Raw genomic sequence first — 26,907 nt, 5'->3', positions numbered from 1 at the left:
TTTCTTGCAACTAAAAGTTGTGAAATAAAAAAATATGAAATGTTAAAATTAAGGGCCTTGAGATGGGAGGTTAGCCCGGGCTATGCAGGTGGGCTCACTCTGACCTTGGGAGCCCTTACGACGGGAGGACCTTGCCGGCGGTGGGCAGAGAGGGTCAGAGAGCTGTGCGGGACAGTTCCGTCCTCTGTGGTTGGCCCTGAAGATGGACGAGGGGACCTAGGTATGCAGGCAGCTTCTAGAAGCTGGAAAAGACATGATGCTCCCTTAGAGCCTCCAGGAAAGGTCTCAGCTCCACCGACACCCTGATTTTACCCCAGGAAGACCTGTGTTGACTACATGACCTACAGAACCGTAGGATCATACATTTATGTTGCTGTAAGCCACTTGGTGGTAAAGAACTCCAGTATATCGAGAAGGAGACCTCTCTCTGCAGGTGGTTGGCCTGGAATTGGAGTGCGGTAATTATCTGACTTCCTGGCAGTTCTGTTGCTTTTAGAATTGCAGCTGCTCAGGCTGATTAGGAAGTTTTACAGATGGATGCAGAGGGGTCGTGTGGTTTTGGGGAGAGGGACCCTAGAGCTGAGCTCTGCAAAGGCAGCCATACGGAGGGCAGTGGCTGGTTCTTGGCCACAAACAGCAAAGGGAGGCCACGTGGGACCATGCAAAGAACACTGGGTTTCAAGCCAGAGCCTGGGTTTCGAGATCTTCACATGCTCATTGTCAGCAACGGCAGCCTGGGCAAGTCACTTCTCTGAGTCTCGGCTTCCCAACGCGTGATGTGGGGACAGTGGCATCTTACGTGGTTGTTGCCATGATTAAATGAGGTAATTCGGAACATTCCCTTCTCTAGCAGTAAGTGTTAAACAAAATGCTCAGCATACACTGACTAGTACAAATAAATTCATAAAATATAAATTTTGAATTTATATGCTCCAGAATAACAAAATACATACAGAAAAACTAGAAGAAACTCAGGGCAAAAGTAATAAAAGTACAGAATAGCAATGGTGAAAAGGCTTTGGGAGGTTTTAGAACGCACGAGCCTCATTGCCAGTGAAAGAGGTTACATTCCCGAAAGATCAGAGATTTTCTCCAGCCCCCAGACCTCAGGACTCAGACCCAAGAAGTCGATTTCTGCGGGGGTAGATTGCATCACAGTTCCAGGCTATGGGAATGTAGCAAACAAACAGAAATTAGAAATTCAAGTAGGATAGTCACTTGAATTGTTTGGTACAAGAGCCGAGTGGCTATGTTTAACAGATTTACAGTGCGGATTAAGTGAACATGCTTAGATATTTTACCAGAGTTGATCATTTCACTCAAGCACAAAAAGATTCTCTGTAAATTCCCCACCCCTCCAAAACATAATTTGCATACCACATTTTTTTTTACCACATTCTTAAATATTTTTTTAAAAAAGTTATTTAAGATAAATAAAATATAATGAGCTATGTTTAAAATTGTTTTTAAGTTTACTTATTTTGAGAGAGACTGAGACAGCGTGAGCAGGAGAGGGGCAGAGAGCAAGGGAGAGAGAGAGAGAGAGAGAGCGAGAATCCCAAGCAGGCTCCATGCTGCCATCATGGAGCCCGATGTGGGGCTCGAACTCACGAAACTGCGAGATCGTGACCTGAGCCGAAACCGAGAGTGGGACGCTTAACCAACTGAGCCCCCCAAGCGCCCTGAATGAGCTATGCTTAAATGTAAAAAATGCAGAAACTAAAGACAGGCAGGAAAGAAAAGGAAATGAAGGAGGAGGAGGAGACTTCGTGAGGTCAACATGACATTTGTTGTTTTCTGAAAACAGAGCTGGCCGCCAGGGCCCCTGAGAAAGTGTGGATCTTCCGGCAGAGGACAGAGAGCAAGCCTCTCCTCAGGAAGATGGATTGAGCTATCAGGGGTCGTTAGTACAGCCCACACACATTCTCTGGGAGGGAGCGAGAAGTTGGCTTAATCTGGGAAGATGCCAATCTGGGATTAGATGGGATTCAGATAGTCGAACAGGCTATCTCTGTAAGCACTAAACAGTATTCTCCTTTCTTTAACTGAACCAACAGAAGCTGAAGATCCCCACGGAATATTCTTGTGAGTGTAGGACTCAGCCAAGAGGCACCCCATGCCCCTTCGCCCTCGTTATGGCGTGTAAATTTCCCCATGAAATGCTTTGCGATGAGTGTAAAAACCGTGAAGTTCATTGGAATGTAGGTGTCGGTAGCTGATTCCCACATGCTTCCCAGTTTAACTCAGAACGAAGAGAAGCTCGAGAAGCTCGGTCTGGCGCATTGAGTAATCTCAAATTACTTTGCATTTGCTGTCTTTCTGGGTCATTAACGTTGTCAAAGTTTAGTGGGGAGGGGCTAAATGGGTAAGCGGCACTAAGGAATCTGCTCCTGAAATCGTTGCGCTATATGCTAACTAATTTGGACGTAAATTTAAAGAAATAAATAACAAAATTTAAAAAAATTTGAGTAAAACCATAAAAAAATTGCCAAAGTTGAAAATATTTAAATCTTTCCGTGCCAAGGGTATACTGCATATGAAAAATAGGACACCACAAGTCAGCATGGGAAGGAAGCCCTTTCCGTTGTCGCTGCCGTGATGGGGCAGTTATTTGGGAGGCAACTAGTAATTTGGGAAAAATTTTCATCTTCGTCTCATACCATAACTCAAATAAGTTCCAGTTCTATCGTTAATTTTAGTTTTTAAAATCAAACCATTAAATCATGATAAGAATTTAAAAAATTAAAAAAAAAACCCCTCAATCAGTACTCATCTGTTCTATGAATAAAGTAGAAATTTCGAAGCTTAAACCTGAGGGAAAGGACAGAGCTGACTCCCAAAACAGTCACACGGTTGTGGACAAAGAATGATAACAGTGAAATAGCTCGAGACTAGGAGACTTAGTACCACTTTCACAGGAAAGCAGTTAATATTCTCCGTACGTAAAATGTATCTACAAAGCCGTTAAAAAAACCAAACAATCTATGGTTCCAAAACCTGAATGGACAAAGAATATAAGCATTTCGTTTACAAATCGCTAATCACCTGAAAAGAGCTGAACGTCACTAGCTATAATTTTAACAAGATTTTTGATTGTTTTAATTGAGATATAATCGATATATGACATTGAATCCATGTTAGGCATATCACATAATGATTTGATACATGTGTATATTGTGAAATGATCACCACCTGGTTTAGTTAACGTCCATTACCTCGCGGAGTTACAATTTTTTTTTCTCTTGTGATGCAAGAACTTTTAAGATTTACTCTCTCAGCGGTTTTCAAATACCAACACAGCGTTGTTAACGATAGTCACCATGCTGTTCCTTACATCCCGGGGACTTATTTATCTTAGAACTGGAAATTTGTACGTGTTGACCACCTTCACCTATATCGCCCACCCCCTACCTCTGGCAACTACCCATCTGTTCTCTGACTCTAAGAGTTCAGGGTCTTTTTTAGATTTTACACATAAGGAAGATCATACGGTATTTGTCTTTCTCTGACTTAGTTCACTGAGCATAATGCCCTCGATGTCCATCCATGTCACCAGTGGCAGGATTTTCTTCTTTTTTATAGCTGGTATTAAAATAATACCCCATCATGTACATACTATAACTTCATCCTTTCGTCCTTCGATGGACACCTTAGCTTGTTTCTATGTCTTGGCCATCGTAAATATGCTGCAATGAACACGGGGGTGCGGACATCTCTTCAAGATAGTGATTTCATTTTCTTGTGATGCATGCCCAGAAGTGGGATTGCTGGATCACGTGGTAGTTCTGTCTGTAATTTTTTGAGGAGCCTCCGCACTATCTTCTGCAGTGGCCGCATCCATTTACATCCGCACAAACAGGGCACAGGGATTCCCTTTTCTCCGTATCCTCACCAACACTCATTTCTTCTCTTTTTTAGTAACAGTCATTCTAACCGGGGTGAAGCGACAGCTCATTGTGGGTTGGATTTGTGTTTCCCTGATGATGAGTGATGTTGAACCCCTTCTCACGTACCTGTTGGCCATTTGTAGGTCTTCTTTGGCAGACGTCATTTTTTTCAATGTTGTGAGATTTGCATAACGTGATATTAACCATGTTGAAGTGAACAGTTCAACAGCACTTAGTACATTCATAGTGATCTGTAAGCACACTCTCTGTCCTGTCCCAAAACATTTGCGTCACCCCCGAAAGAAAACCCCATTCGGCAGATTCTCCCCACTTTTCCTTCTCTCGGCCCCTGGTAGATTAGTAATCTGATTTCTGTCTTTAGATTTACTTATTCTGGATACTTCATGTAAATAGAGTCATACCTTTTGTGTCTGGCTTTTTCATCCAACAACGTTTTGGGGATTCTTCTACAGGTAGCATGTATCTGCCCTTCATTCTTTTTTGTGGCTGAATCATATTCCGTCGTATAAATATACCTTAGTTTGGTTCTCCATTTATCTGTGGCTGGACATTTGGGCTGTTTTTACCTTTTCACTGTTGTAAGGAGTACTTCTAGGAACACGGTCATACGTGTAGTTGAATTCTTTTGAGTGTGTACTTAGGAGTGGAATTACTGGGTTGCACAGGAAGTCTACTTTTTGAGGAAGTGCTAAATGTTTCTACAGCAGCCATACCATTTACATTCCTACCAGCCAGGGAGAAGAGTTGCAATTTTTCCACATCCTTGCCAACACTTGTTATTTTCTGTCTTAAAAAAAAAAATTCTAGGGACGCCTGAGTGGCTCAGAGGGTTGAGCCTCTGACTTCAGCTCAGGTCCTGATCTTGTGGTCTGTGGGTTCGAGCCCCGCATCAGGCTCTGTGCTGACAGCTTGGGGCCTGGAGCCCATTTCAGATTCTGTGTCTCCCTCTCTCTCTGCCCCTCCCCCGCTCATGCTCTGTCTCTTTCTGTCTCTCAAAAATAAATAAAAGTTAAAAAAAGATTTGAAAAAAGTTCTAGGGGCGCCTGGATGGCTCAGTCGGTTAAGCGTCTAACTTCGGCTCAGGTCATGATCTCTTAGTCCATGGGTTCGAGCCCTGCGTCAGGCTCTTTGTTGACAGCTCAGAGCCTGGAGCCCACTTCAGATTCTATGTCTCCCTCTCTCTCTGCCCCTCCCCCGCTCATGCTATGTCTCTGTCTCTCTCTCTCTCTCAAAAATAAATAAATATTAAAAAAATTTTTTTTTAAATTCCAGCCATCCTTGTAGAGATGAATTGGTATCTCACTATGGTTTTAATTTGCATTTCCTTAACGACTAATGATGTTGAGAATCTTTTCATGTGCTTGTTGGCCATTTGTAGATGGCCTCTTGAGAACTGGATGTTAATTTTTCACCTGTCAAATTAGCAGACATGCTTTGAAAATGTTAATGTTGGGTAATATTATAGAAGCTATTTGAAGTGAAAAATGCAAAGTGTTGAACACTGTGTGTACTTCCCATACTAGGAAAAATTAGATGTGTTCAAAATGGGACTCTTTATAAGTTTATTTATTTATTTTGAGAGAGACAGAGACAGCGTGAGTGGAGGAGGGGAGAGAGAGAGAGAGAGAGAGAGAGAGAGAGAGAGAGAGAGAGAGAATCCCAAGCAGGCTCCACACTGTCAGCACGGAGCCTATCATGGGGCTTGAACTCACAAAACGGTGAAATCATGAGCTGAGCTGAAACCAAGAGTCGAACACTTAACCAACTGAGCCACCCAGGCACCCCAAAATGGGACTCTTTAAAAAAATGTTTATTTATTTATTTTGAGAAAGAGAGAGAGAATGTAAGTGAGGGAGAGGGGCAGAGATAAGGAGTGAGATTTTTTTTTTGTTTGTTTATGGTTATTCAGTTTTGAGAGAGAGATAGAGCATGAGCGGGGAAGGGGCAGAGAGAGAGGGAAACACAGAATCTGAAATGGGCTCCAGGCTCTGAGCTGTCAGCACAGAGCCTGACGTGGGGCTTGAACCCATGAACCATGAGATCATGACCTGAGCCAAAGTCAGACGCTCAACCGACTGAGCCACCCAGGCCCCCCAAGAAGGAGACAGAATCTTAAGCAGGCTCCATGTTCAGCAAGGGACCCAACACAGGGTTCAATCCCACACCCATGAGATCATGACCTGAGCCAAAATCAGGAGTTGGATGCTTAACCAACTGAGCCACCCAGGCACCCCTGGATATCTCACATTTTGTTTATCCATTCACCCATTTTTGGACATTTGAGTTATGATTTTTTTTTCAAGTTCGTTCTTTCTTTCTTTCTTTCTTTCTTTCTTTCTTTCTTTCTTTCTTTCTTTCCTTCCTTCCTTCCTTCCTTCCTTCCTTCCTTCCTTCCTTCCTTCCTTCCTTCTTTCCTTCCTTCAAGAGCACAGGAGAGAGAGGGAGAGAGAGAATCCTAAGCAGGCTCCGTGCTGTCAGTGCAGAGCCCAACTCAGGCTTCAAACCCACAAACCATGAGATCATGACCTTAACAGAAATCAAGAGTTGGACACTTAACCCAATGAGCCACCCAAGTGCCCCTAAGTTATGACTTTTTTACTCTTAGGAAGAATGCTGCTATGAACATTCATGGGCAAGACTTTGTATAAACCTGTTTCTTTTCTCTGGGGTATGTGTGTACCTAGATGTAGAATTGTTGGGCTGTATAGCAAGTGTATGTGTAACTTTTGAGGAACGACCACGTAAGTTTTGAAAGAGGTTGCAACATTTTACATTGCTATCAGCGACGGACAGGGTTCTAATTCCTCCACAATCTCATCCACACTTGTTATCCTCTGCCTTTCTGGTTTTAGCTATCCTAGTGGATGTGAAGTATTCTCTCACTGTGATTTTAGTTAGCATTTTCCTAATGGTTAATGATGTTGAGTACCTTTTCGTACGTTTATCAGCCATCTGTCCGTCTTCTTTGGAGAAATGTCTATTCGAATCCTTTTTTTTTTTTTTTTAAGACTTTTATTTGATTTTTGAGGTGGGAAGGGGCAGAGAGAGAGGGAGAGGGAGAATCCACGTTTAGCACAGAGCCCGATGCAGGACTCGATCCCACTACTGTGAGATCATGACCTGAGCTGAAATCAAGAGTTGGATGCTTAACCGACAGAGCCACCCAGGCGCCTGTATTCAAATCCTTTGCCCATGTTTTAATTAAGTTGTCATTTTGTTATTGACTTGGAAGGTTCCTCATATATTCTGGATGCAAGTTCTTTATCAGATATGTGATTTTCAAACAATTTCCCCCATTCTGTGGGCTTTTTTCAACTTTTTTATGGTGTCTGTTTAAGCACAAAGGTTTTTGATTTTGATGAAGTCCTACTTATTTTTTGTTTTGTCACTTCTATTTTTGGTGTCACATCTAACCTGAGGTCAGAAATGTATGCCTATATTTTCTTCTAAAAGTTTTATAGTTTCAGCTCTGACCTTTTTAGGTCTGTGATTGATTTGACTTAATTTTTGTGTTTTCTATGAGGTAGGGGGTCCAACTTCATTCTTTCTCATGTGGGTGTCCAGTTGGGTCAGGGCTGTTTATTGAAGAAACTATTTTTCCCCCATTGAAAAAAATCAGTTGTCAGAAATCAATTGACCACAGATATTTGGTTTATGTCTATGACCTCAAATCTATCCTTTGGTCTTTATGTCTTTCCTTCTGACAGTATCATATTGTTTTATTATTATAGCTTTGTAGTAAGTTTTGAAATCCAGAAGTCCTTCAGCTATGTTCTTTTTTCAAGATTGTTTTAGCTAATTTGGGTCCTTGCCTTTCTCCACGAATTTTGGGATCAGTTTCTGCAAGAAGAACCAGGTATGATTTTGATAAGGATTGTATGAATCTATAGATCAACTTGGAGATTATTACCATATGAATAATATTAACTCTTCCCATCAAACATGGGCTATTTCTCATAATTTCCTATGATTTTATGTTGGCTGCAAGAAAAAGTCTGAACTCTGCACCTGAATTTTGAGGTCCCTTCCAATCTGAGCCCATCTAATGTACTTTAGCAACATGTTTTCTTTACTTTGGCCATGCCAATTTTCCCCATGTTCTCTAAGCAGACACTCATTAAAGCTTGAACTCAAGAACAAAAATGGTTATGCATCAGGGCCCCTGGGTGGCTCAGGGGGTTGAGTGTCTGACTTCAGCTCAGGTCATGATCTCGTGGTCCATGGGTTTGAGCCCCACGTTGGGCTCTGTGCTGACAGCTTGAGAAAAACCTTTTTAATAAGTTTCATTTATATTGAGAGAGAGAGACTGTGTGTGTGTGTGAGCAGAGGAGGGGCAGAGAGAGTGGGAAGGAGGGAGGGGGAGAGAGAGAGAGAGAGAGAGAGAGAGAATCCCAAGCAGGTTCCAAGCTGTCAGCGCAGAGTCTGATGCGGGGCTTGAACTCATAAACTGTGAGATCATGACCTGAGCCGAAACCAAGAGCAGTTCACTTGACCAACTGAGCCACCCAGGTGCCCCCCACCTGCTTCTTTAGAATCTTCAAACTACTCTCTAACCCACAGTTCACCAACTTCTTCTGAACTTCTATGACACATCATGGCCCACATTTTTGCACAAAATAAAGTATGAGTTTCTAGTCCCAACCCACCGCCAGTTAAACGGAATGCACCATAAAAGCCAAACACATAGTAAACGCTCAACAGGTACTCCTTGCATTGAACTGCGATCTGGGTCATCGGATGTTTCGTCCATATGCACTAACACTAGCCTATTCTTGCCTCCCCAGGGGACGTTCTGGTATGGCTGGAGCCCCTGCTGCATGCCATTGCCAAGGACCCCAAAATGGTGGTGTGTCCTCTGCTAGATGTCATTGATTCTGTGACCCTAGAATATTGGCCCTCTCCTGTTGTAAGGGGTGCTTTCAACTGGCACCTACAATTTAAATGGGATAATGTCTTCTCTTATGAGATGGATGGACCAGAAGGACCCACTCTACCCATTCGGTGAGATTCCTTCAGGTGACGGGGAAATATCATATATGTATTGAGACCTGGTGGGGGGGGGGGCGGGAGAAGCTTTCAGAGATTAGTTTTTCTATCTCTTGGGCTTAATGAAGAGAAATATTTTGTCATTTATGTTGTCTCTAAAAATCTATAATAATAGAATTTGGTAGATTTTCAGTTTCTCTGATTGGAAATGAGCATCTCACCTTGGTTAGGAACACTGCCATGGGGGCGCCCAGCTGGCTCGGTCAGTAGAGCATGTGACTCTTGATCACAGGTGGTGAGCTTGAGCCCCATGTTGGGCATGGAGCCTACTTAAAGGAAGGAAGGAAGGAAGGAAGGAAGGAAGGAAGGAAGGAAAGAAAAAAAAGAAAAAAAAGAAAAGAAAAGAAAAGAAAAAAAAGAAAAGAAAAGAAAAGAAAAGAAAAGAAAAGAAAAGAAAAGAAAAAAGAAAAGAAAAGGAAAGAAAGAAAACACTACCATAGATAGTGTCCCTCTGGTTTCAGGTGTCCATCTTTAGAAGGTGGCCATGGTTCTCAGGAGCAAGTTGTATGTGGTCAATGAACCAAATGCTAGTGCTGTGGATAGCTCAGCAAAAGTAGATGTCTTTGCTAAATTCATATATAAAATATTTATGTCAGTGCTTTCATCAGTAATTTTATACAGATGAATATGATTTTCCTTGATTATTGGTCTGGGAAAATGTATTTCTACATGTGAGAACAATTTGATGTTGGGACTTTTAACTGCATCTATGAGGCTATTGCTGGAGACTTCCTCCAGGTCACTCCCCACATTTCCTGAAAACTCTGACGCCAGCCTCCTTCTCTTCTTTTACTGCTAGCCTCTCTGTTTCACAAACCACATGAGTCAATTTTCTAACACTATAGCTTAGCAAGTCCTTGATCTTTGTCTCTAATTTAACTAGAGCTGTTGACCTTATGCAAGCTGCTTAACCTCTTTGCACCTTATTTCCTTATGTGTAAAGTCTGGATAATGATATGTTACAGGGTTGTTAGAGAATTAAATGACTCAGTGTATATCAAAGCTTAGAGCAGCATCTGTCCATCATAATAAGTACTACGTATATATTAGCTATTTTATACCTGTTAGCTACTATTATTCCTACAGCCATATCCTGTACCTTTCTTTTCTAAATTACCGGATATCGTCTCTTTGGCCACAGCCTGGGATGTTCCTAACTTTTTCCTGCTCTGCTCTGCCCACACCTCCCCCTGGACATCATCAGGATCTCCAGTTCTTTGATTTCTGCTTTTACTGTTCACGGTTTCTTTCTTCTTCTGTGGCCTAGACTTTCTGATCTATAAATTCACGGTTCTTCTTGCCAATACCTTCAACTGCCACATCCCTCTCCCCTTCTGCCACAGTAGCCCTGCGAATCTCCAACTCTGGACCAAGTCCGCCGTCTGTTTTTTGTTCCTTTAAGAGACGTGAACTTAACGCTTCTACACGTTGATAGTTTCAGTCTCGTGCTTCTCCACAGTCCCTTTACTCACTCACTGCTCCAAGTGGGTTTTCCAAACCTTATCACTTCCCTTGATCCCAGTACCTATCCCCACCCTGAGCCCCTGCCCTTGGTGACGCAATTCGAGGATGAGATAAGGACTAAGTCGGGAGGAATAACTGGGGAATTATTTAGTACCTTACTCTGGAACCATAATGGAATGCTACATAGCCATAAGCATGACCACACCTGCAGTCTCCCACTGCCTACTCTAACCCAGTGATTAACCCGCTCCAGGTGCCCCATCCATTGTGACGACTCGCAACCACATCTGTCCATCTCTCTGCTTGTCCCCGTGGTCCAGGCCCTCACTGTAAGGAACAGTCTGGCCTGCAGGCTGTCCTCCCTCAGGCCCATCTCTCTCTGGCTACATTCATGGTTCTTAAAACTCCACTTTGCCCGTGTCACCCGATGTCTTTCCATTGCTTTTAGGATAATAGATCCCTTCACGCGCCTTCCACTGTGTATGACTCCGATCTTTGCTCTGCTCCAGCCATCACTTGTTAGCTGTTCAGGGCTGCTGCGTACAGCTGTATAGGCTGTGTACTGCTCATCTCCAGAAGGTACTGTTCATAAAGACTAGAGGTGACTGGCATCCATGGAGTTGTGCAGTAAGGTAGCCTCTGCTGGGTCTGTTACTTCAGTTTCAGTACCTTCACCTGTGAAATGGTGATGATAATAAAACACATGCCTCTCTGCTTTAGTGAGGAGATTAAGTGAGAACCACTTGGAAAGAACGTAGATCAAGGCCTGACACAGGGGAAGCGATCAGCATACATACTTGCTGTTGTTACTGTTAGAGACTTCGAAATGAAAAGGGACAAGGACACATTTTATTTAACTAAAATGGAACGTGGGGGCGCCTGGGTGGCTCAAGTCGTTTGAGCATCCAACTCTTGGTTTCGGCTCAGGTCATGATCTCACGGTTCGTGAGTTCGAGCCCCACGTCGGGCTCTGTGCTGACAGCATGGAGCCTGCTCGGGATTCTCTCTCTGCCCCTCTGCCTGCTCACTCTCTCTCTTTCTCTCTCAAAATAAATAAACTCAAAAAATTTTGAAATTAAATAAATAAATAAAAGGTCGTGCGTAGACGTCTTAATTTACTGAAAAAAAAAATAAACCATCGATCTTTGGAGTTCATCTCAAAATGAACTTACTTAATTTAAAATGAAGTATTCCATTTACAAAAAAGATCTACATAATTTTGTGATGTTTCCGTATTTCACACATCAGGTGTGCTTTAGGCTCTAAAAATTTTACTAGGGAAATTATATTCCTGATAGTCGCTGAGTAGTAATGTTTTTTGAATTCTAATACACTGTTAGTATACACATAATCACACGTGCTTTTTGAAAACAATCTGACAATATACATTAAAAATCTTATGTTATTCTTTAACACAACACTCCCACTTCTTGAAATGTTTCCCTAAGAAATTAAGGAGAAGTAAATCAGAGACACACATTGTATCAACATTCATATCAGTTAGAAAATAAAAACAACATAAACGTTCAATATTAAAATGGTTAAAAACTATATTCATACTCTGTAGAATATTATACAAAGTTTTTGAAAGCTAATGTAAAAGGAAAATTCTCACAATAGGCTAAATAAAAACTCAGGCCATAAAAAACAGTATGATACTAATTATTTATAGAATGTATATTGTACATACTAACTTTTGACTCCCCAAAAACTTAACTACTAAGAGCCTACTGTTGACTGAAGTCTTACTGATAACATAAACAGTTGATTGACACTTTTTTTTTTTTAACGTTTATTTTTGAGACAGAGAGAGAGACAGAGCATGAATGGGGGAGGGGCAGAGAGAGAGGGAGGCACAGAATCAGAAGCAGGCTCCAGGCTCCGAGCCATCAGCCCAGAGCCCGACGCGGGGCTCGAACTCACGGACCACGAGATCGTGACCTGAGCTGAAGTTGGACGCTCGACCGACTGAGCCACCCAGGCGCCCCGATTAACACGTTTTAAATGCCACGTGTATCACATACTGTATTCTTACAATAAGCTAGAGCAAAAAAAAAAAAATGTTAATATCAGAAGGAAGAGAAAATACACTTACAGTACTGTGCTGTATTTATCTAAAAATCCACGTGTAAGTGGACCCACACAGTTCAAACTCACGTGGTTCAACGCTCGACTGTTATATCATAAGGATAATGTATGATAACGTAAGAAAAAGTCGGTAGTTTTAAAGGGTTAAAAGGAAAAATGAATTTTAGGTATTATCCATGTCATTAATTAGCATTCACATCTGAAGATACATTTCTTCACATTTGCAACAGCTCAAAAAAAAGAAAAATGTAGATGCAAGGAATTTTGGCAAACTTAGAGCAAGCAAGGAGAATTGTGGCATTGAGCTCACACCAGTGGCTCCCCCCGCAGCTTCCCCAGGGAGGGGACGTGCAGGGGTGGGGGGAGATCACCGCTACCAAGGGACGCACCCCCTGTACTCCACCCGGGGCCTTTTCAAGGATGCATCACGACGTTTTATCCTTTCTCCCGGTGTCTCAGACGTGCCTGAGTTAGCACCACGACTCAACGTTTCTCCGGTAAGACACACACACGTGCACACACACACACGCACACACACACACACACACATGCATACACTTCCCAGCGGTTTCGAGATTTTTTTTTTTAGAATAAAAGCTTTCCCTTTTGAAAGGGTGTAACTTGGGTTCTCTGAGCTGCAAGTATTTTTTAACCCTATTTTCAACAGAACCTACGGCCTAACTTTAAAGACCCGTTTGTGAACCTGCTTCAGTTACCAGTTTAACAACTCTTTGCTGCCAGACACTGTGGTCACAACAGAAAACGTGGCCTTTGCCCTCGAGGGTGTAGAGTCCAGTGCGAAGGAAGTCGGGTAGAGATGTAATTTCAATGCAACGCTGTGGCAGCGGGGCCCCCTGGCTTGGCCAGGATCACGGTGACCCAGGGCGCAGACGGGGTGGGTCGCATCTGGCCCACCAGATGAGACCGCTCCTCTCGAGGCCCACCGTTTCCTCTCCCAATTACAAAAAACAATCTTCCTTTATCGGCCGCCTCTCCTTTCCTCTGCTCTCCTTTGCATTAAAGCCTCTTAGAAAAAGCTGGCTGTGTCACGATCTCCAACTCTGAACTCTGGTGTCTCAGACTCGCTTGAATCTGGCTCTGCGCCCCCACCCGCTAAAACGCGCTGGTGGTCTTCCCGTGTCGGTGCCGCGCTGGTTCTCAGTCCTCACCTCGGGGCCCATCGGCAGACGGTTTTCCGGTCTTCCTCCTACACCGGTGGCTCCTCTTTCCCTCTCTTCCCTCCGACCTCTTGCTGTCACGGTGCCCGGGACGGTTCTTCGTGGTCTCCTCCAGCCCCCCTCGCTGCCAGAGTGCTGTGTATCCGCCGTATCTTGAGGACTCCCAAAGTTATGTCTCTGGCCCCGGCCACTCTCAGAGTGCCACACGCTTCCATGCACCTGCCTGCTGGCGTCTCCACTAGAGTGAATGGAGAGCTCACTCATGTCCCCAGCTGAATCTTCCCCCCCAAAACCTGCCCACTCGGTATCTCCATCTCAGTGCAGATGTGAGGTCCCCGGGCCAACATGCTGGAGTGAGCCTTCACCCTTCTCTTCTTCCTTCACCCCACGCCCCACCTGTAAGCAAACCTGCTGGCTCCCGTCCTCAAAATACATCAGACACTGGACCACGTCCCGTTACCTTATCCACGATTCCATCGTCTTTCTCTGGCACCACTGCAGCGACTAGTGTCCCTCCCTCCACCCTGGCCCCCCGCATGAGCTGGGATCTTGGCCCGTTGATGCACTAACTTCTACCTAACACATCACAGGTGCTTCATGTGTACTTTTTCAAACATGAATGAATAAATGAACTTGAAATTATTTTCATACTAAGTTCGGTGTTATTGGGCCTTGCTGTTGTGGGACAACAAAACAAAACAAAACAAAACAAAACAAAACAAAAAAGATGCTTTGTAACTTCATGGTTTTCCCAGAAGTAAATAGTATATTCACTTAACGCGCTTAGAAAGGGAGATCTGTAAGCTCTGCTCCCCAAGTCAAGTAGTTATCTCCAGGGGAAACTCACATTCTAAAGATAATGTTCCCTTTTAAGAACAAGACAACATTTGGGGCGCCTGAGTGGCTCAGTCAGTTAAGCATTCGACTTTGGCTCAGGTCGTGATCTCACAGGTCATGAGTTCAAGCCCCATGTCAGGCTCTGTGCTGACAGCTCGGAGCCTGGAGCCTGCTTCGGATTCTGTGTCTCCCTCTCTCTCTGCCCCTCCCCTGCTCATGCTCTCTCTCTCTCTCTCTCTCTCTCTCTCAAAACTAAAGAAACTTTAAAAAAAAAAAAAGAAAAAGAAAAAGACAACATTTAGAATATATAGCTTACACAATTTGGTGAGAGCTAAGTGGAAAGTTACTGCCTACTTTTAGGTAGTTATGGCTTCAATTTACTAATTTTACATTCAATGTAATGTATATCCATCAAGTTAAATATACATTAAGTTAACCATTTTGGTATTAATATCGTCGTTTTCTAGTTTTCATGTTATTGCTAACATTCACCGTAATTTTGGCAAAAATCCATAATGGCTGAACCTGTGATTTAATATTTATGTATCCTTTTTAGGTCACCTGCAATGGCTGGGGGAATTTTTGCTATAAATAGGCATTACTTTCATGAGATCGGACAGTATGACAAGGGCATGAACCTCTGGGGAGCAGAAAATTTGGAGCTTTCGTTAAGGGTAATTCAGACTCTACTTTCTAAATAGTTCGCTTTGTACAGAGAGAGTGAAAGCTGACGTCAAGTCCAGAGGCGTGCCGTGGTATTTATGCCCCGTTTTCCCGCCTGAACATCCGGTACCGTTCCCGCATCACATGAAATAAAGGATCTAGGGGGCTCCTTGCAAAATTTGACAATAGTAAAATATCAGCTTATATTACTGTATGCTGTTTTATTTCTAATGTATGAGGTGTTGACCTAATGCAATATTTTTATTTGTTTGTGAAAACTCTATTTTGTTACACCGATTTTCTTTTTTTTTTTTAATTTTTTTTTTTCAACGTTTTTTATTTATTTTTGGGACAGAGAGAGACAGAGCATGAACGGGGGAGGGGCAGAGAGAGAGGGAGACACAGAATCGGAAACAGGCTCCAGGCTCCGAGCCATCAGCCCAGAGCCCGACGCAGGGCTCGAACTCACGGACCGCGAGATCGTGACCTGGCTGAAGTCGGACGCCTAACCGACTGCGCCACCCAGGCGCCCCATTACACCGATTTTCTTAGCGGTTGTGGTGCGGTAGAAATAACAGAATTAGACGGTGGCGGACTCGGGTGCCACTAATTCTGTGGGCTATCTTAGGCCTCGGTTTCTCTATCTGCAAGTTGAGAGGACTTGGTACGGGGACGTCTGGGTTGGTCTTTCAACTCTTGAATCCCGGGATACCTGCTACAGCATGGTGGACCTTGAAAACAGTATGGTGAGTGAAAGAAGTCAGACACAAAAGGCCACATATTTATATGACTAAGTCCGGCCCTAGGAAAGGTGCAGCCTAAGCAAATCCATACAAACAGAAGGTAGGTGAGTGAGTGCTGATAGGTCCCAGGGCTCTTTGTGAGGTGGTGAGAATGTTCCAGAATGAGAGAGTGGTGATCATTGGGCAACCTTGTGAAAATAGTCATTGTATACTGTAAAAGGGTGAATTTCTTGTGGAATGTGAATTACATCTCAAATGTAAACGTAGATTTGGCTTGTAGATATTCCCGTGATATTAGATCAGTGGACGTTAGACGTCAGAATGGGTCCCAGCTCTGTAGGATCCTTGGTCAGCACCCAGTAAATAGGAATAAATGTAAATGCCATTCTCAGGATTTTGTGAATATTTGTTTTTTTTTTTAATTAAAGTTAATTTTTAAAAATTAAAAATAAATATATTTTTGAGAGAGAGAGTGCACGCGCACGAGTGAGAGAGGGAGACACAGAATCTGAGGCAGTCTCCAGGCTCTGAGCTGTCAGCGCAGAACCCAGCACGGGGCCTGAACTCACAAACTGTGAGATCGAAGGAGGTTGCTTAACCGACTGAGACACCCACGCGCCCGTTTGTTTATTTTGTTTTAATCCCAGTATAGTTAACACACAGAGTTATGTTAGTTTCAGGTGTACAATATAGTGATTCAACAAGTCCATGCTTCACCCTGTGCTCATCACAACAGGTGCACTCCTTGAACCCCGTCACCTGTTCAACCCACCCCTTGGCCCACCTCCCCTCTGATGACCAGAAATTTGTTCTCTAGAGTTAAGAGTCTGTTTCTTGGTTTGTCTCTCTCTCTCTTTTTTTTTTTTTCCTTTGCTCATTTGGTTTCTTAAATTCCAATTTTGTGAAGATTTAATGAAATAATTGGGGTAGAGAATAAAGTACAAGGTAAATATTCCTGGAGAGAGAGTCTGAAAAAAACACTAAGGTACTGTTCGGATATTTATTGTGTGTTTATCATAGATAAGTTTTGGCTTTTGACTAAATTCTAATAGATTTTTATAACGGCCACTTTGAACTGTGCATGAAAATCTGGGCTGTGTGCTCACCCTTATCACCCTTAATTTTTCTCACTTTTCTCTGCCTTGTTTGTCTCTTGCCAACAGAGACAACCTGGTGTAGAGGAAACAGCTTAATCAATGACTAAATTCAAATTCTGGTTGAGCTTTAGTTTCCTTGCGGGTAAAATGAAAAAAAAAAAAAAAAAAGAAAAAGATCTTTATTACAAAGCTGTAAAGACAGATAATTTATGGAAGCTACTTAATAAGTGACAGCTATAATTATTCTTTAAATGTTGCCATCTGTTCTTTACATTCTGAAATCATCTGCAGAGATCATACTTGGAACTGCATATATTTTCTTAGGATGCATTAAAATGTTTACTGTAATTGCTTTTTTGTGTTTTCTTTTTCTGACTTTTTCTCTCCCACTTCCTTCTTTTGGCTTTGTTCACTGGCTTAGTGTTCTTTTAAGCACAGACTTCTTTCATAATGCTTCAGACACTTTATTGTGAATATAAACATATCTAGAGCAATACATAACATACTTTGGCAGTATGTTGTGAGCTGATTATTTTTTATTGCTTCTCCCCCGCAATCCCCCACCCCAGCCCCAATCATATGTTCCCTTTTGATGCAGGCATTATTTTAGAATATCCAGGCCTTTAGTGCTTTTCATTGGTTGGTTGATTATTCCCTGTTTTATTACATCGCTCTTTGTGAATATGGTATATGGGCTTTCCCCCTTTCAGGACCTAATATCTTAATGAGCACATTGTTTGTCTCAGAATAAAATCAATTTTGTGAATGATAGATACGTACATATTTGAAGAGGGGGTGTCTTCCTTTTTCTGGCTCTCTCTTCCCTCCAGATAGCCAATAGCAGCTGACTTATTATTCAAAGGTACTAATTATCCTTGCTTCAGTATTTTTTTTTTTTAATTTTTTTTTCAACGTTTTTAATTTATTTTTGGGACAGAGAGAGACAGAGCATGAACAGGGGAGGGGCAGAGAGAGAGGGAGACACAGAATCGGAAACAGGCTCCAGGCTCCGAGCCATCGGCCCAGAGCCTGACGCGGGGCTCGAACTCACGGACCGCGAGGTCGTGACCTGGCTGAAGTCGGACGCTTAACCGACTGCGCCACCCAGGCGCCCCACCTTGCTTCAGTATTGTCAACTGCTCCGTTCCTAATGGCCCCTTCATATTTTTTAAAGTACGTGTGAGTCTCTCTTTTCACAAACACGTAAGTTAATAAATAGCTAGAGAGCTCTCTTGACATCACCAGCGGTCTCTAACCGAGATAACAGGCCCTGTCTTTCCTGATACGAGACCATTGACACCTGTACGTTCGTCTCCGTTCCTCACTCTTCTTTCCAATAAATCAGCATCCTGGCGGCCCTCAGCACTCGGGGACATCCCTCGGGGAACTGTCACCCATTTAATATTGATGTCCCTAGTGGACGGCTTTGTTCTTCTATGTACTGGAGGTGGCTGCGACATTTGGCACTCTAGAACAGTGTTCTGGTTCCTCCTCCATAGCTCTGTTGCTCTGTTTCCTCTGCAGGAATTTCTTCTGTGCATCTCTGAAGCGTGGGTATTCCCAGGACTGTTATCTTTTTTTTTTAATTTTTTTTTTCAACATTTTTTATTTATTTGTGGGACAGAGAGAGACAGAGCATGAACGGGGGAGGGGCAGAGAGAGAGGGAGACACAGAATCGGAAACAGGCTCCGGGCTCCGAGCCATCAGCCCAGAGCCTGACGCGGGGCTCGAACTCACGGACCGCGAGATCGTGACCTGGCTGAAGTCGGACGCTTAACCGACTGCGCCCCCCAGGCGCCCCCCAGGACTGTTATCTTATCAGCTGTCCCTTCTCCCTCCATGTGCTCCTCTGGGCTGACTTAATATAGTGCAGTATTTCCTTATCTGGTGGGAAAGAACCTCAATTCTGAACTGATAGCCTCCCACAGGCAGCGCACCTGCTCCCGGGGAGACCTGTGGGCTTCCCATGATCCAGAGACTAAAGAGCACCTGGCAGGGCAGGTCACCAGGACTGGGTGTAGCACCTCCGTGCTGACCGGCCAGGGGCCGTGGCATACCTGTATCTACTCCCGAGGCCGTAGCTAACACCTGTATGGTGACAGTACCCAGATCTGTATTTTGCTAGGTTAGACTCTCTCGGGAGTTCTGGTTAGGGTCAACGTGGCCGTCATTTAAGGGACACCTCCTATGTGAGGCTCTGCCACATGCTGGGCATTCGGAAGAAGGCACAACCCTCGCCTGTTCACTCATTCGTTCATTTGTTCATTCACTCGACAATACTGAGAACCCGTTATGCGCAAAGGGCTGTGCCTTGTGTGCAATGCAGCCTCATGCAGTGCAAACGTGGCTTCCGATGGCTTGGAGCTTCCATTCTGTTGAAGTAGAGAGAGATGATTAGGTTGGTTTTTTTTTTAAATGTTTTAATGTTTATTTATTTTTGAGAGACAGAGAGAGACAGAATGAGCAGGAGAGGACAGAGAGAGAGGGAGAGGGAGACCCAGAATCCGAAGCCGGCCCCAGACTCCAAGCTGTTAGCACAGAGCCCGACGCGGGGCTCGAACCCACCAGCCGTGAGATCATGACCTGAGCCGAAGTCAGACGCTCAACTGACTGAGCCACCCAGGCGCCCTGATGATTAGGTATTTTTGATACGTACAGTGGAGGAGAAGTACAGGGTACCAAGAGATCATATGAGAGGGGAATCTAGACTTGTGTTGAGGGAGGTGTGTGTCTTAGATGGCCTTCCCTGCAGAAATGGCATGTTTAAGTCATGGGGTAAAGGAGAAACATACATTTCCTTTGTTTAACAAGTGCGCATCTGTGTGACACGCACTGCTCTGAAATCTTGCAAATATCAACTCAGTCTTCATAATAAACCTGTGAGGTGGGTGCCACCAGGATCTCCTACTTACAGGGGGAAAGTGGGGCTCTGAGCGCTCCAGCAACTTGGCTCAATTCGCAGAACCGGAGGTATATGCCCCAAGCCTATTCTGTCCTGCTTTCCACTATCTACTCAACGGCAGGCCTGGAGACCTCACCAGCTCGGTTCTATTCTAAGTCATTTCTGGAAGCCCCCAAAGCTCTGAATTTGTTACTGTCACTCGGGAAAGTGGGGATTGGCTGGGTGCCCACGGAGCTGCAGCTTGACCCCCAGCCTCGGGATGGTACTAACCAGGCTTCAGATCTGCACTTTGGTTTCCTGGTGGACTGGAGGCTGGCCTCCAATTGTCTCCAACAGCCTGCGTGGCTTGGCACTCCATCCTGGTGGCTCTAGATGCGGACAAGGTACACTGCTCTGGATCTGGGACCCTGCCATTGACTCCATAGGTTTCCCCAAGGCCCTGTTTCTTTTCTCCCTTCCCCTTCTCAGTAACCTCATCCGCATCGTGCCTCAATGACTACATGCCAGTGACATAGTTCTAGCTCCTTCCCAGGTCCTTCTGTGACAGAAGCTTGTGCATCTCACTGCCTACAGGTTACTCTCCTGTAGGATGTGTGTCCCATAGGCATCCTAACCCCAACGTTTCAAAAGGAGAGCTCTTTCTACTCCCTCGAACCCATTCTTCCTCCCATGGTCCTTTCCTCTTCGGGTGGATAATGTGATGCCCTCTACCCACCCGCAACCATCCAGCCCCCCAGAGTACTTTCTTGGTCTCCAATCGCCCTTTCATGCCCCACTTTCCTTCATCATGTGTGGTTAGATCTAGGTCTAAATCATCACTCATTTCTGTCCACTTTGCTCCTTCCTACCAGCACAGTCCATAGTTACAGCTTTGATGTAATTATTCAGAAAGGCTTTTTTTTAAAAATTTTTTTAAATGTTTATTCATTTTTGAGAGACAGAGAGAGACAGAGTGTGAGCCAGGGGAGGGGCAGAGAGAGAGGAACAGAGCGTGAGCAGGGGAGGGGCAAAGAGAGAGGGAGACACAGAATCCCAAGCAGGCTCTGGGCTCCGAGCTGTCAGCCCAGTCCAACACAGGGCAAAATCCTAGAAACTCACAAACCACCAAAACTGAAACAAGAAGAAATAGAAAATTTGAACAGACCCAAAACCAGCAAAGAAACTGAATCAGTAATCAAAAGTCTCCCAACAAACAAGAGTCCTGGGCCGGATGGCTTCCCAGGAGAATTCTACCAGACATTTAAAGAAGAGTTAATACCCATTCTTCTCAAACTGTTCCAAAAACACAAACAAAAAAATAGAAATGGAAGGAAACTTCCAAACTCATTCTATGAAGCCAGCATTGCCTTGACTCCAAAACCAGACAAAGACCTCACTGAAAAGGAGCATTACAGGCCAACACCCCTGATGAACATGGATACAGAAATTCTCAATGATATTAGCAAATTGAATTTAACAGTACATTAAAATTATTATTCACCATGATCAAGTGGGGTTTATTCCTGGGATGCAGGGCTGGTTCAATATCCACAAATCAATCAACATGATACACCACATTAATAAAAGAAAGGATGGGCACTGGGGGGCTCAGTTGGTTGAGCATCCAACTTTGGCTCAGGTCATGATCTCACAGCCTGTGAGTTTGAGCCCCACATCAGGCTCTGTGCTGACAGCTCAGAGCTTGGAGCCACTTCAGATTCTGTGTCTCCCTCTCTCTCTCTCTGTCCCTTCCCCACTCATGCCCACTCTTTCTTTCAAAAATAAATCGTAAAAAAAAAAAGAAGAAAGGATAGGATAAGAACTATATGATCCATCAATAGATGCAGACAAAGCATTTGACAAACTACAGCATCCAGTCTTGATAAAAACCCTCAACAAAATAGAGATAGAGGGAATATACCTCAACATCATAAAGCCATATATGAAAGACCCACAGCTAATATCATCCTCAATGGGGAAAAACAGAGCCTTTCCCCTACAGTAAAGAACAAGACAAGGATGTCCACTCTATTACTATTTAAGATAGTACTGAAAGTCTTACCCTCAGCAATCAGACAACAAAAAGAAATAAAAGGCATCCAAATCAGCAAGGAAGAAGTCAAACCTTCACTATTTGCAGACAACATGATACTCTCTGTAGAAAACCCAAAAGACTCCACCAAAAAATTGCTAGAATACACTAATTGAGCTAAGTGTCAGGATATAAAATCAATGTGCAGAAATCTGTTGCATTTCTATACACCAATAATAAAGCAGCAGAACAAGAAATTAAGGAATAGATCCCATTTGCACCAAAAACCACGGGAGACATAGGAATAAACCTAACTAAAGAGAGAAAAGATCTATACTCTGAAAACCATAGAACACTTAGGAAAGAAATTGAAGAAGACACAAATAAATGGAAAAGCATCCCATGCTCATGGATTGGAAGAACAAACGTTGTTAAAACGTCGATACAATGTCTAAGCAATCTACATATTTAATGCAATTCCCATCAAAATACCACCAGTGATGTCTTTCAGGGCTCTAACAAACAACCCCAAAATTTGCATGGGCTCACAAAAGACCTTGAAGAGTCAAAGCAATCCTGAAAAAGAAAAAACCGGAGGCATCGCAATTCCAGATTTCAAGCAACATTACAAAGATGGAGTCAAGACAGTATGTTACTGGCACAAAAAAGACACATAGATCAATGGAAAGAACAGAAAACCTAGAAATGGACCCACAACTATATGATCAACTAATATTAGACAAAACGGGAAAGAATATCCAATGATAAAAGACAGTCTCTTTGACAAATGGTGTTGGGAAAACTGGACGGCAATGTGCAGAAGAGTAAACCTGGACCACTTCCTTACACCATACACAAAAATTAAATTCAAAACGGATGAAAGATCAAACTCAACACCCAAAAAAACAAACAATCCAGTGAAGAAATAGGCAAAAGACATGAATAGATACTTCTCCAAAGAAGACATCCAGATGGCCAACCGACACACGAAAAAATGCTCAACATCACTCATCATCAGGGAAATACAAATCAAAAACACACTGAGATACTGCCTCACACCTGTCAGAATGGCTAATGTTAACAACTCGGGCAACAACAGATGTTGGCAAGGATGCAGAGAAAGAGGATCTCTTTGGCACTGCTGGTGAATGCAAACTGGTGCAGCCAACTCTGGAAAATAGTATGGAGGTTCCTCAAAAAATTAAAAAGAGAACTATCCTATGACCCAGCAATTGCACTACTAGGTATTTATCCACGGGATACAGGTGTGCTGTTTCGAAGGGACACACGCACCCCCATGTTTCTAGCAGCACTATCGACAATAGCCAAAGGATGGAAAGAGCCAAAATGTCCATCGATGGGTGAATGGATAAAGAAGATGTGGTATATATATACAATAGAGTATTACTCGGCAATCAAAAAGAATGAAATCTTGCCATTTCCAACTACGTGGATGGAACTAGGGGGTTTTATGCTAAGCGAAATTAGTCAGAGAGAGACAAATATCATGTGACTTCTCTCATATGAAGACTTTAAGATCCAAAACAGATGAACATAAGGGAAGGGAAGAAAAAATAATATAAAAACAGGGAGGGGGACAAAACATAAAAGACTCTTAAATATAGAGAACGAACAGAGGGTTGCTGGAGGGATTGTGGGAGGGGGGATGGGCTAAATGGGTAAGGGGCATTAAGGAATCTACTCCTGAAATCACTGTTGCACTGTATGCTAACTGACTGGGATGTGAATTTAAAAAACATATTAAATAAAAAGAGCAAAAAAAAAAAAATGATGAAAGACCTAAATGTGAGACCAGAAACCATCAAAATCCTAGAGGACAACACAGGCAGCAGCCTCTCTGACGTTGGCTGGAGTAACTTCTTGCTAGACACGTCACCAAAGGCAAGGGGAAAAAAAACAGACATGAACTACTGGGACCTCATCAAGATCAAAAAGCTTCTGCACAGTGAAGGAAACAATGAACAAAACTAAAAGGCAGCCTACAGAATGGGAGGAGATATTTGCAAATGACATATTGGAAAAAGGGTTAGTATCCAAAATAAAGAACTTATCGAACTCAACACGCAAAAAACAAATAACCCAGTTAATAAATGGGCAGAAGACATGGATAGACGGTTTTCCAAAAAAGACATCTAGATGGCTAACAGACACATGAGAAGATGTTCAGTATCACTCATCAGTGAAATACAAATCGAAACCATGATGGGACACCACCTCACGCCTGTCAGAATGGCTAAAATTAATAACACAAGAAATAACAGGTGTTGGTGAGGATGTGGAGAAAGGGGAATCCTCTTGCCCTATTGGTGGGAATTCAAGCGGGTGCAGCCACTCTGGAGAACAGTGTGGAGGCTCGTCAAGAAACTAAAAATCGAACTATTCTGGAGGCTCCTCAAGAAACTAAAAATAGAACTATTCTAGAGGCGCCTAGGTGGCTCATTTGGTTAAGCATCTACTTGGACTCAGGTCATGATCTCATGGTTCGTGCATCCGAGCCCTGCATCGGGCTCTGTGCTGACAACTCGGAGCCTGGAGCCTGTTTGGAATTCTGTCTCTGTCTTTCTCTCTCTGCCCCTCCCCTGCTCATGCTCTCTCTCTCTCTCTCTCGAAAAGAAAAGAACTACTCTATGATCCAGCAATTGTACCATTAGGAATTTACCCAAAGGTTACAAAAATACAGATTTGAACGGGTATATGCAGCCCAATGTTTATAGCAGTGCTATCAACAATAGCCAAACTATGGAGAGAGCCCAAATGTCCATTGACTGACGAATGGATAAAGAAGATGTGGTATACACACACACACACACACACACACACACACACACACACGATGGAATATTACTCAGCCATCAAAAGTAATGGAATTTTACCATTTGCAGTGACATGGATGGAGCTAGAATGTATTATGCTAAGCAAAATAAGTCAATGAGAGAAAGATAAATACCATATGATTTCACTCATGTGGAATTTAAGAAACAAAACAGATGGGCATATGGGGAAGGGGGGAAGAGAAGAGAGGGAAATAAATCACAAGAGACTCTTAATGATAGAGAACAAACTGTGGGTTGACGGAGGGAGGTGGGTTGGAGATGGGCTAGATGGTGACAGGTACTCAGGAGGGCACTTGGGATGAGCACTGGGTGTTGTACGTGAGTGATGAATTACTGAAACCGATACTGCACTGGATGTTAACTAAAATTTAAATTAAAAACAATATGAAAAATAAAAACTCTAAATACTTTACAGGTATCAAGTTATGTGATGCTCATAACAACCCCATGAGGTAGGTACTGTTATTCTCACTTTCCCGATGAGGAAACTGAGACACAAATGCATTGAGAAGAACAAACACATGAGCCCTATGAAGGTTAGGCAACGTTGCCATAGCTTCCTTCAATTTGATTTTCAAGGAAGGTTTTTGATACAATTTTTACTCTGGTACCTCTTTTATCACTTTGATTACTTTGATTTTCTATTCTGCACTCATGGCCAGAGTTCTTTTCCAATAAAGAGACATTTCAGGGCGCCTGGGTGGTTCAGTCGGTTGAGTGTTCGACTTCGGATCAGGTTGTGATCTCGCGGTTCGTGGGTTCAAGCCCCGCGTCGAGCTCTGTGCTGACAGCTCGGAGCCTGGAGCCCGCTTCAGATTCTGTGTCTCCGTCTCTCTCTGCCCCTTCCCTGCTCAGTGTCTCTTTCTCTCATGCTCTCGCTCTCTCTCAAAAGTAAACATTAACAAAATTTTTTTAAACATTTCAAACATGTAAGAATATACCAAAAATAATAAACAGTGCTGTTTGCAGTCTAGTTATTGAACAGATATTCATGATTTTCCAAATTTTGTTAGGTTCTCACTTGAAAAAAAAGAATAGGACATTATAGCCATTAGCAGTTGGCTTTGGCTGTATAACAAAGCACCCCCAAACGATAGCTTAAATGAGCAACTATGTAGTTCTCAGCTTCAGATGAAAATGAGATCCAGAGAGGAAGGGTCTGATCATAAACATGGGGCAGATATGATAAAAGAACCTAATTCTTCAGAGTTCTGATCTAAGGGTTTTCCTAAGGAAACGAATTCCATCGATATTTTTCTCGACATTCTGAGGGGCTATTTCCGGCTATTTCTAACGAACTCTAGAGGTGAGGGGGTCATTACATCTCAGTGTTATGTCAGAAGTTTCATTTTCTTAAAAATTTTTTAAATATTTATTTTTGAGAGACAGAGTGTGAGCGGGGGAGGGACAGAGAGAGAGGGAGACACAGAATCCCAAGCAGGCTCCAGGCTCTGAGCTGTCGGCACAGAGCCCAACGCAGAGCTCGAACCCACGAGCCACGAGATCATGACCTGAGCCGAAGTTGGATGCCCAACCGACTGAGCCACCCAGGTGCCCCAGAAGTTTCATTTTCTTAAACAGAATCCCTTCTGACTACTCAAGTGATATGCATCACCCTAAGTATTGCTCTCATAAACAAGTCTGAGTATTTGTTTCAGTGAAAGCCTTATTTCCTAAATGATTAGATGGATTTTATTAAAAAGTGTCTATAAAGCTGGGATGTATGATCTTGATCAGTCAGAACAGTGATTCTCATTTTAATGTGACCAAAATCACCCGAAGACCAGGTTAAAATGCAAACACTGGGCCCAGCCCCACAGTTCCTGATTCATTAGGGCTGGATGGGCCCGAGGCTTTTGCATTTTGAAGTTCCCGAGTGATAGGATGCTTTTAGTTGGCGAACCATGCAAGGATCACTGAATTAGAGTCAACTAGGAAGTCATGGCTAATATACTGTGAGATGCGTAAGCAGTGTGTACATGATTTATACTATAAGCACATTCTTTGTGTTGTTATTTATAATACTAAAAATTGGAAAGTACCAAAATATCCAAACAATACAAAACTTTTAAATTTTTTTTTTTTTTTCCAACGTTTTTTTTTTATTTATTTTT

The 26,907-nt window shown here is 43.1% G+C and overlaps 1 protein-coding gene and 1 non-coding gene across 4 annotated transcripts in view; one reads left to right on the top strand and one right to left on the bottom strand.

Annotated features, from left to right (window-relative positions):
* The window catches only part of GALNTL5 (polypeptide N-acetylgalactosaminyltransferase like 5), a 58,185-nt gene that overhangs the window by 26,992 nt on the left and 4,286 nt on the right, over window positions 1–26,907 (top strand). For all 3 annotated transcript variants that reach the window (XM_058723744.1, XM_058723743.1, XM_058723745.1), the window contains exons 6-7: window positions 8,693–8,909; window positions 15,078–15,195. In XM_058723744.1, coding sequence (XP_058579727.1) covers window positions 8,693–8,909; window positions 15,078–15,195 — 335 coding nt within the window. The remainder of the gene's footprint in view (window positions 1–8,692; window positions 8,910–15,077; window positions 15,196–26,907) is intronic.
* TRNAQ-UUG (transfer RNA glutamine (anticodon UUG)) lies at window positions 5,914–5,998 on the bottom strand. Its single transcript has one exon. It is a non-coding gene; the product is annotated as a tRNA-Gln (tRNA).

The sequence above is a fragment of the Neofelis nebulosa genome, chromosome 4, assembly GCF_028018385.1.
Source record: "Neofelis nebulosa isolate mNeoNeb1 chromosome 4, mNeoNeb1.pri, whole genome shotgun sequence".
In the NCBI taxonomy this organism is placed as follows: domain Eukaryota; kingdom Metazoa; phylum Chordata; class Mammalia; order Carnivora; family Felidae; genus Neofelis; species Neofelis nebulosa.
Note: the sequence above shows the minus strand (reverse complement) of the source record. Positions and strands in the feature narration are given on the sequence as shown.